Here is an 11,366-nt window from a genome sequence, read left to right as displayed (position 1 = left end):
CAAATTGATAGAGCTGTAATTGGTCTTTGTTAAATTGATCAAAGAAAAATGTCCAGTGTTGCTAGTAGTGATTATCTCGCCTTTCCTGCCTGTAAGTCATAAGGGTCGCTCAGTACTCACCTGGACTCAGTACCAGTGCAGTATATGATCCCCCTTGGTCATATTAGTTTCAGTATTCGTTCAATACTGTTTACAACTGTCATATGTCATTGAGGTTCATAACATGAGCTTGCGACAGCTGAATTCACTCAACTCGCCTACATATGGTCACATGTGACACCACTTCCTCACTGACAACTTCCCAAAGCACATATTTTCTGACACTTCCACAAAACATCAACAGTGGAAACATCTGGTTTCTAATTATAATAACACACCTGTTCAGCAGTGTTCGTCAAACAGAGCTGACGTGATAAAGCTGTAATTGGTTTAATTATATGATTTAATTAAGTCTGCTGTTGCACTATAACAAATAGAATAAATATTTGCCTTTCTGGTTTAACACTACTTCCTGGGTGTTATATAACTGTTGTTATGAGCAACAGATAAGATACAATATTGTAAAGCTCTTACTCCCAATAACGTAATCCCAACCACTACTGAAGGCATGCATCAGTGTCTGTGCATGAGTTTTTAAAGACATCTATCAAGGTGAGATACGACAACCTTGTCTACGTTACATCCTCAGATGTCTGAAAGCCCCATCTGACTGCACACATCACACGCACCTAGCTAGAAATCACCTCCATATTATCCCCCGAGAATTATACTGTGGAATGTGTGTGTGCGTGTGTGCTGGTGTGTTCTTAAAAGAGGCTTCATAAGCTGTCTTGTACTATGCAAGTGTGAACAGACAGGTGTGACATCAGCTTTGTCAGGAGGGAGCGAATATAGGGGATAACTAAGAACTATATTCATCCTGTAGAACAACACATGCTTTCACACTACCAGACATCACACACATACATCTATATCTGACTGATTGTTAAGTTTACTTTATTCCTATTGTTTTAATCTGACAAAGTGAGCTTCTTTGCAAAACAACGTGTATCAACACTGTATCGTCAAAAATGTTTACTATTGAGTCTTTGCTGCCCTCTAGAGGTTGTCTGTGTCCCTCTTATGCTTCTTGTCGGGAGCATATAATGGTCTCATTTTGGTGTTTTAAACAAAATAAAATAAATAAATGAGCCCGCGTAGCCACCGAGGAATTCACTGTCATTTAGCACATAACAAAAATAATACCGCTTGATTAATTAAGTAGCCTAATTAATTTAGGGTAATAAGTCAAATTCCATAATCTAACGTTACATGGCAAAAGGATTGTTACTGACTAATATTTGATAGGACACACCAAATGTGTACAGCAGAATATTAGTACATATTTGTTTTGCAAACAAAATCTTGACGGCGTTTTTGTGCGTTCGGTGAATTCTGATATTTCCGACAGCACTCAAAGGTAGCATGACAGTAGCCTTTCATAACGACGGAGGAAGTGAACGCATCAGTTAGCGGTTAGCTCCGTACGGCAGTTAACTACGTTACACAACGTACACGCATTGAAGAAGGTAACGTTTCATATTTAAGTTTAATAATATTTTCATCCAGATTAAGTCGTTAGTTGTGGGAAGCGTTGCGGTCTTTCTGACGTACAACTGGTTAGATAACGTAACGTTAAAACAAAAACCTGCCTTAGCTTTTAGCATAGCTGATGCTAGTTGGGCTAATAACTGTTAGCTAACGTTCGTGAACGGTGACGTCAGCTGCTCCGGAGGAAATGTTCATAATAACGTTAACGCCAAAGACAACGGGAGGATTTACGCTAGAGCTTACATTTCCTTCCAATTAATTTTAGATGACCATCTCCTATTTTCAATATACTTTGTGAGTGTAACACGATTTGTTTCCCCAAGTAAAGCTCCCTGAATGAAAGTGATGCATACTGTGACTCGTAATAGAAGGGCACACACATAATTAATGTAATTTGCCTTTTCAGGGACATTGTCTTTAAGGATTGCCATATGGATTCTCCTCGGCAGGTGAAGAACCTGAATCGAGAGCCAAAGCGCAGTCAGAATCGGTCAACCAATCCTCCTCAGAAAGATGCCTATGCCAGGCTCCTCAACCAGCACTGCAGCAGCAAGTTTAGTCTGTATTTAGAGCAATATGCCAAGGACACAACATTTCAAAGGGAAGGAAATGGGCCAAGCACCCTGCTCAAAGCCCAGAGTGAAAGGCAGAACATACCACAGCGACAAAGGGATCAACTGGCCAATGATTTATCTGTTTCAAGTGACTTCTCCCCCTCTTCAGAGAAAAGTAAAGGAGAGGAGAGTTCCCTGTCATTGTATATGGAGAAACTAGGCACCCGCAGTGCTCAGCAGGACTTCGAAAGGAAGCAGGGTGTGTCTGACAGACAGCGATGGGGACAGAGAAGAGACACAGCCACCAGCCATGATGGCGACGTTGAGTCTGGTGAGGAACTTGGCTCTTTAAATCCCAATGAATCGAAAAAACACCTGAAGCAGCAAAAGAAAACCAAGGACTCTAACAAGGATGTTACCTCAAAAGAGACAGACTCATTTGTTGGACGTCCCCAGTCCCCAAATACAGCCGGTACAAGTGTACAGGAACAAGAGAAGCTGAAGAAGGCAAAGAAAAAAAAACTTTCAAGGCACCCAGAAGAGGAGAAAAGCGGGGATGCAACATTCCAACCTGGGGTTGACACTCAGATGTCAAGGCCCAAGTCCCCTTTTGGTAAAGATAAAAAACTGCAGCAGCCCAGAGGTAAATTGTAGGATATGCTTTTGAGATGTTAATTATCAGCAGTATACACATTGCATTTGTTATGATATTTGATGGTTTATGATAGATGAAATCAATTAGTTCAATATTTTTCAGTTCCAATTGCCAATTCTCCTGTTGACAAGAATAAGAACAAAGGACCCAGAGGAGCAAAGAAACACATTTTCGAATCCTACATGACATTTGAGGAAGTTTCCCATGGCCTTAAAAGAGGAGAACTTATTCAGGTAGAAACCTAGAGTTACTCTTCCTGACCTGAGACTGTATTATTATCCATATTGAGTATGGGTAGTATTACTGTTATACGGTGTTCAAACTATTAAAGCAGTGAATATCACAATATACTGATGGATCAATTTCTAAATTCTACATACTTTCTCTGCAGGGACAGTTAAGAATCAACCCAAAGAAATACCATGAAGCTTTCATTCCATCTCCTGTAAGTTCAACCCAAAATTAATTTCACAATTAATGTTTTGCTGCCTCAACAACGTGTTTAATGGGTTCTATACAATCACCGTATAGCTATTATCTGCAGTATACTGTATGAAAGATAGAACTTTGCACGTCATTTTATTGTACATAAACATCTGTCTTGAAAGGTTTACAAAGTTCAAGGCAGGCAGGAGATGTCAAGCAATCTCTTTTTATCTTTGCAGGATGACGCACGAGATATATTTCTGGATGGGATTGTAACTCGCAACAGAGCATTGAATGGGGACATAGTGGTGGTGCGACTCCTCCCTCGGGAGCAGTGGAAGGTAGATGACACTTACCAATCTATGTACAATATATTTTTTGTTTGTAAGCCGCATGTCTTAAACGTTGACATCAGTTTGATTACAGGCTCTATTTTAGCTGCACAGGAAAGCAACACACATTGCAGAGTGTGTCAGAGGATGATGAATGTATGTATGTTTAGGTTGTGAGGTCCGATACTGAGGGTGAAGGTGCCAGTGAGTCAGATACCCAGAAAGAAAATATTGTGCAAACAGCGCAGAAGAAGACAGATCGCATGCCCCGGCCTCGTGGTGTTGTGGAAGACCAGTCTAGCGACCAGGATGAACTTCTCCGCAAATTGCAGAATATCACCTGCACTGACAAAGGTACTGTGATAGACTTGTGATTGCAGCTGTTGCCAATCACAATTTAATAAGGGGTATCAAATTATAATAATTCAGTTGGTATTTGGTAATGGTCAGTAAACTGTGTTTGAATGTTGATTTAATGGTCTGGAGAGAGTATCGATACACAAAAGCAAAAACAAATAAAGGCAATAGGTTCAGGTAATGCATCTACATTTTTCCTTTCATCCGATGGAAATAGGGGAACATCTGGAAGACCCCTCACCCCCCCGGCCCAATGGGGAAATACTCCAAAAGACTGCTAAAGTGAGTCTCGCCTATCAATTCTGCTGTATTTCATACGCAACCCTTCCCCCCCCCCCCCCCCCCCCCCAATAATCTTCCCGATAAAAATGACCACAAGAAGAAGGGTTTATGTCCCAGCTCATAAAGCAACAGTATGGGCATGACAAGAAGGTTCTATGTGACTTGATTGCCTAACCCTTCAGCACCTTTGCCCAATGAGTTATGCTAAATTGCCACAAAAAAATAAATAAATAATATATATATATATATATATATATAAAAATAAACTTTATTTGTCTTCCAGGTTGTGTACATTGTTGAAAAGAAACACTCAAGAGCTGTGACGGGCTTCCTGAAATTCCTGCCAGATAAGCCTTTTGCCATGTTCTCTCCTGTGGACCACCGGGTGCCACGAATTAACATTCTTCTTGCTGACTGTCCCCAAGACTTCATTTCCCGCCCGGTCGACTTTGCCGTCACCTTGTTCATATGTCGAATCACCAACTGGGCAGCTGACAGCAACTTTGCAGAAGGGTGAGTGTAATATTCAAAGCTTGATGCAGCGAACCATTTTAACAACCAAGCTGATTTTCTTCTAATGTGTTCTCCAGTCAACTTGCTAAGACACTGGGTCAGGCTGGAGAAATCGAGCCAGAGACAGAGGGCATCCTCATAGAGTACGAAGTGGATTTTTCTGAATTCTCAGATGAGGTGTTGAACTGTCTACCCAAGAACCTGCCCTGGACCATCCCTGCTGAGCAGATGAGACTGAGGAAAGACTTGAGGTAGCTCTACATTATTTTCTGTTTTTATGAATATGTTCTCTGAGTGGGAACATGCTTCATGAGCCAGATCCAGCATTGCATAAAAGGAGACGTGAGAGTTGTAGATTCACACTGCTAACGCTAGTCTGCTGTTTTAATTTAGCTAATAACTGCGCTACCGAGAAAACATGTATTTAGTTTTATTTTTGGATTCATATGTATATGATTCACAAATCACTGTTTTCTAATGTATAGGAAGGAGTGTATTTTCACCATTGACCCTGCTACCGCCAGAGACCTGGACGATGCTCTGTCCTGTAAACTACTCCCTGATGGTAAACTATATTAACTGAAGAGCTTAGTAATGACAATGGATTTCCGATTATAGATCTAGATACTGTTTTTCCTGTAGATATGAGGTTGTGTCATAGACTGTCCTTTTTAAACACAGGTAACTTTGAGGTGGGAGTTCACATTGCTGATGTGAGTTATTTTGTGGGAGAGAACAACGCTCTGGATACCATCGCCGGCCAAAGAGCAACTAGTGTTTACATGGTTCAAAAGGTGAATGTTCCTTGATCGGCATCAGTGTTATAATTGAAATTAGTAGTTGATCTGACAACATTGTGTCGCTTTTAATGTCTTTTTGGATATTGTTTTCAACATAATCCACAGTGATGAATGATAATAAACATATGGAAAACATATTTTGTGTTCTTGTCCAGGTGATCCCCATGTTGCCCAGGATGCTGTGTGAGGAGCTGTGCAGTCTCAATCCGCTCACTGACAGACTCACTTTCTCTGTCATTTGGATATTGACACCGCAGGGGGAGGTATGACTATTTCAACTTCATGGACCAAACAATGATAATTTAACTTCACAGGTTGATTAATTAGGCTGATATTGTGATGGCATTTGCTGTTTGTCTCACGGGTTCCACTCAACCTAACTCCTCCCCCCAGATCCTGACTCAGTGGTTTGGCCGCTCAGTTATCTGCTCCTGCGTGAAACTCAGTTACGACGATGCTCAGTCCATGATCGATGCCCCTGAAAAGATTTTCACGGCAGAGGAACTGCCACCTTCGGACCCTGAGCACCCCATTGATGAGATCCATCAGGCTGTGCTCAACCTGCACTCCATTGCAAAGAACATGCGGACTTCTCGCTTCACAGCAGGATCCCTCAGACTGGACCAGGTTAGCCCTCTTTCCCTTGTGTTGGGCTCTTGTCTCTATTATAGGGTTTCCTTTCGTTGTCTTTTTAACTGGTAGTCATGGTGTCAGCTTTTTATTTCAAAATAAGAGTTCATCAAAGATAATTGAATAGTTTGTTGGAAGAGATTTAACAAAGAATATTTGAGCTGGCGAAATTATTTAATAGAAATAGATTATTTTCACATGTACTTATGGACATGCCCGTGTTTTTGTTTCAGTTGAAACTAGCCTTCGCCCTGGACAAAGAGACCATGATGCCTCAAGGCTGCTACATTTACGAGTACAAAGACAGTAACAAGTGAGTAACAAACCTTCCTCGGATACATCTCTATATGCCTGTATCCCTTCTGGTTTTTTTTCCCTTCCAAAATGAAACGTTATTTGAAGCGAGATATTCACTTCAATCATTCTGGAGTGCTTGAATATCAGTCTTCTTTTTGGTCGTGTTTCTTTTTTCTACTGCTCTGGTCATTTAACCACAGTATCATTCAAATCTGTGTTCCCTAGGTTGGTGGAGGAGTTCATGTTACTGGCTAACACTGCTGCAGCCATACACATCCACAAGAGTTTCCCCCAGCTGTCCCTGCTCAGACGCCACCCTCCACCGAAGGCCAAAATGGCGGATGAGCTGCAGGAACTTTGTGACCAGTTGGGAATCAACATAGATCTCTCCTCTGCAGGATCGTTGCATGTCAGTACTCGCAATACAGCAAATGTAGTCCAGTTTCTAATATCTCAGAAAAACTAGAAATAATATTTTGTCCTGCAGTTTAGATGTTCTTTTAGTGATCAAGTTTATAATTGCAGCATTAAAAGAATTATATTTATTGTCCATTTGAATGATTTTTATTGTATTGTATGTAGGTATTTCACAGAGGATCTGAAGCTCAATAAGTGATTTGAAAAAGCTTTTGAGTCATTTTATTTACTCAAAAGGATGTAATAATATATTTTTATTCTGCTTTTCCGACATGCAGAACAGTCTCAACACTGCTTTTGATGATGTTGAGAATGCCGATTACAGAAAAGAAGTCCTTACCCACATGTGCTCCAAGCCGATGCAGGTTAGAGCTACGGGGCGCTGCTGAAGGTCACCGGCCGTTTGCATTGATTCATCAAGCTTGTGTGGAATACGTTTTGCTTTTGTAAACTGCTTAAAGACAGTTTCTTAATAATAGGGATGGGCATTTCAAGCAAAAATAATTGTTGGTAACTATTTGATTATTCTTTAAAGGTAAAAGTTGCATTTCTTTAAGAATAATTTAATGATTATTCATAACTTAAAGAATTCATGACCATCCCTACTTAAGTTTGTCAGATTCAAAGTACATTGAGTATGTACTATTTTAACACGAAACCTTTCCAGTGATATTTCTGTAATTTTCAGTATTTAATGTGGTTTATTGTTCTTTTGCAGATGGCGTTGTACTTCTGTTCAGGTGTACTTGGGGACGAGCCGTTGTTTAGCCACTACGCCCTTAACGTTGGTCTCTACACTCACTTTACGTCACCTATCAGACGCTACGCTGACCTCATTGTCCACCGGCTGCTGGCGGCTTCACTGGGTGAGTACCTTTTCTACTGATGTCTCTTTTAGACACACAAACATACACACACATTTAAAAAGCAGCCTCAGAGCTCACATTGAGTTGATGCATTGTTTGCTCTGCCATTGTTTCTGCCCTTCCTGATTCTCTCTGTTCCTGCTGTGCATGTATGACAGTTTTAGTTGTTTTTTTTCAGTACTCATTATGTGCATGTCTGTCCATTTGAATGTTTACAATCAGATTGTGGGCCTAGTTTGGGGCTGTCAAAGGAAGATGTCCAAAAACAGGCATCACACTGTAATGACAAGAAGACTGTGTCCAAGAGAGTCCAGGAGCTCAGCTCTGAGCTCTTCTTTGGAGTGTATGTAAAGGTGGGTTGCCAAATTACTTTAAATATGTAATCAACCACATCATAAATGTGGTTTTAAACACATTTAATGACTCCCTTTTTATATAGATATTTTCTATGACATATCAGGTGTAAAACCATAACCTCAATATATTGGAAGTATTTTCTTGATCTGTGCGTCACAGGACTGTGGCCCTCTGGAATCTAAGGCCATGGTGATGGGGGTGCTGGATCAGTCCTTTGATGTGCTGGTTCTCCAATATGCAGTGCAGAAACGTGTCTACTGCAAGGTGAGCTCCAATACACTCAATTTAAAGAGAACAATATAGTAGAAGTGTAGTCAAATAGTCGGGCCAGTAAACGCACGCGAGTAAAGACTTGTGAATATTTGCAATGCTTTTGGTGTGAATGCAGCATAAGGATTTCCACTTTAAAACCTCTATAGACTTTAATTGTTGTTGACATTCAATCTTTTTAGATTTATGTTACTCTGGAGATGGATCAGCTATTTCATCTAACTATAAAAGCAAGGAATCTCTGTATGTCCTTCAGATATTTTAAGAACCTTGTATTGCTGGGGACCCAAGGACGTGCATTGTCAAATTTGGTTCAATTTGACCATGCAACACGTTCAATATTAATAACTTTGAATATACAATTGAGCAGGGCTCTTCGGACAGTGTCCAGAATGTGGTCCACAGAGGGCCGTTGGAGGTCACTGCTCATTGACTGCAGCTTACTTTGCTGCTGGAGGCTGGAAATACTGAACTCTTTCTCACCTCCTAAAGTCAACTAGCACAAGTGGATGGCCCACAGGAAGAGCACAACTCTGCCACTGCATAAAGTTGTTTATGTTTTTACCATACTAACTTAAATATCACCGGTAAAATACCTCCATTTATAACCACGGTTATTTAGTCAAAGCAACAACTAATCTGCCTTCTTGGAAACTATTGCATTCACGAAGTGTATTTCACTGGTATTTACCCCAAATCACGCTCATCCAGGAGAGACAAATGAATGTCCAGAAAGTAATGGACTGTCATGGTAATGTGAATGTTTAATCTGTAACAGAAACCACTTGTTTCCTCCCTCAGTCTGTTCCGGGCCTGAAATCATTCCACCATCATAAAGTGGGGAAGAAATCCGAGCTGACTCTGGTCTGGTCATCGGAGGACCCGGAGAAAGCTCCAGTAGAGCAGGTGAGAGCTGCAAACGTGGAACATGCTTGTGTCATGGTATAGCCTGTTAATAGGTAATATATACATTATTTCACACAGGAAAGCTACCATTATATCGAATACAATATCCTCTTGGTTAAAACAATTGACAGCATGAAGATTATTTTAAAACGGTAGAAAACAAGATTACGAACTAATTACTCAAAGAGACGGAGCAGCAAGCTGAGGTTAAGATGGTTAGAAAGTCTCTTGGACAAAGCAAGTTTGACAGAATACATATTGCACTAATCACAAATTCTTCTTTCCACTTGCAGGAAATTGCACTCTTCACGTTAGTGGAGGTGCAGCTCAAAGCTGACGGGGCACCCATGAAATACAGTGCAGTGCTCAAGAGGCCCGAGGAGATCGAGTCACACTGAAATGTGCTGAAGAGCACTCAAACACTTGAATGGGAATTTTGAATTGCACATTTTCTTTTGTTGATTGGTATAAATAGTATTGGCTTAGAAGCAGTGTTGCTTTGGTAAGCAGGGGCATTACTGAACAGGTCCGAGTCAGATTTCAATTGAAGTTCCCACTGCATTTCAGATTTAACTTGAATTCCCATTCCATTGTGGTTTTTGTGTCTTTTGATTTGCTGTGAAAGGAACTTTGCCTCCAGCTTTTCTTTGCTTTCCAATAATTTCCACAAGACATAAGGTTGCATGCAACATGTACCCATCCCAGGCATAAAAGAAAAGTTGGCTTTCACTCTTTAGAAATTAAAGTAGAAATATGCTTTTGAAAATGGTTGACAATTGTGCCGACTTTTAGTAAGTGTTTTAAAACGTGTAAACTCTGACACTATTTTATGTAATTCAGTGGCTGGATTTCAAATTGAATTGTGACCCGGGTCTGACAGGAAAAGATCCTAAGTGGCTTTAGTTTGATTTTGCTGTTGATTTATTGGCTTTTTATAAGGACGGTGTTGATGTGATAACTTTTACACGATCTAATGTGCGAAAGCTGATTTTCAGTTTACCAACAATATATTTGGGTTTGTTTGTTACACACTACTGAAGTTTACTTATTTTGCTCTCTTGACCTGCTCTGCTGGCTGTAAAATAACTTATTGTGGCCCGAGTGAAGCTACATCAATCGAGTGGAAAATGTTGCAAAATCGATTGACAGAATGGGTATATATTCACATCTGCATATAGACAAAATAACAGCTACCACATGCCATCCAGGATTTTTACATCGTCGTATGTATTATAGTTTTTTTGTTAGTTTTTTTTACAGGGAGACTTTTCAGAGTCTTCTTTGTGGGAATAAAGAGGCCGAAGGGCTTCTGTCTTTCATGAAGAACAGCTCATAGGACTTTTGATTTGAATTCTTAAACATTGTTCTTGTCTAAACTAAGGCAAGTGTTCTGTAATTAGTTGTAATTGTTTTTAATAGAAAACATAGGAACGACTTTAATTGCTGCTGAAAGTGGTTGGTGGTCTCGAGATTGTTTGTGGGATTTATTTATGCTCGGAGTCAGTCAGTTGGACTTGATTTGTGCAGCAAAAATTCTGTATTGGACCTCATTAATATCAATTGTAAAATTTCAGCCTTTATCAAGCAGAATTTATTTTTTTGCAAAGCTGCACATTTTAAAATGTTTGTGGGCCTCCCATTTTGCTTTAACGAAGTGAATGTGCCTCTCTTTAGTTCTCAGTGCCATGTAGTGTCATACATCAGCAGCTACCTCTCCACAGTTGTTTTATTTTTGGATTTCAAATCTCTTTTCTTTGACTTCAAGGTTTTTATTTTTTTTTAATGCCATTTAACTAATGTTTTTAAGTTATTTTTGCTCACATGGACTGTTAGTTTGTGAACTCTAAATGTATTTTAAACCAGCAAGTTAAGTGTTCGTTCAAAACAACTGTCCTGACTTAGTAGGATGTGTTTCTTGATTAGGGTTAAAAAGAATAATTCTTAAGTCAAAAGAAAATTCAAGTACAATTTCTGTGTCTTTTGACAAGTGATATTGTGACATGTAACTTTGATTCTGGTCTGTATCCAAAGTTAATGTGTCTGCTAAACCACCATAAGGAGCACTATATGGTTGTCCTTGTCACAATGGAAAATAAATACATACGTGAACTGTT

General features: G+C 39.9%; 1 protein-coding gene across 2 annotated transcripts; it reads left to right on the top strand.

The window, feature by feature from the left end:
- Positions 1-1,466: 1,466 nt before the first annotated feature.
- dis3l2 (DIS3 like 3'-5' exoribonuclease 2) lies at positions 1,467-11,366 on the top strand. Of its 2 annotated transcripts, XM_034555343.1 has the most exons (21): positions 1,467-1,568; positions 1,997-2,787; positions 2,902-3,032; positions 3,191-3,244; positions 3,465-3,566; positions 3,728-3,911; positions 4,132-4,196; positions 4,480-4,709; positions 4,787-4,960; positions 5,195-5,274; positions 5,391-5,503; positions 5,665-5,772; positions 5,903-6,136; positions 6,373-6,452; positions 6,662-6,845; positions 7,132-7,218; positions 7,572-7,719; positions 7,942-8,072; positions 8,236-8,340; positions 9,148-9,252; positions 9,546-11,366. In XM_034555343.1, exons 2-21 carry the CDS (start codon positions 2,022-2,024, stop codon positions 9,648-9,650), a joined length of 3,186 nt encoding a protein of 1,061 aa, XP_034411234.1. In that variant the 5' UTR covers positions 1,467-1,568; positions 1,997-2,021; the 3' UTR covers positions 9,651-11,366. The 2 variants fall into 2 exon arrangements, with proteins under 2 accessions (XP_034411234.1, XP_034411235.1); XM_034555344.1 differs by lacking the exons at positions 7,942-8,072; positions 8,236-8,340; positions 9,148-9,252; positions 9,546-11,366 and having other exon boundaries at positions 7,132-7,244; positions 7,572-7,685.

This window comes from Cyclopterus lumpus, chromosome 17 (genome assembly GCF_009769545.1).
Source record: "Cyclopterus lumpus isolate fCycLum1 chromosome 17, fCycLum1.pri, whole genome shotgun sequence".
Taxonomy (NCBI): domain Eukaryota; kingdom Metazoa; phylum Chordata; class Actinopteri; order Perciformes; family Cyclopteridae; genus Cyclopterus; species Cyclopterus lumpus.
Note: the sequence above shows the minus strand (reverse complement) of the source record. Positions and strands in the feature narration are given on the sequence as shown.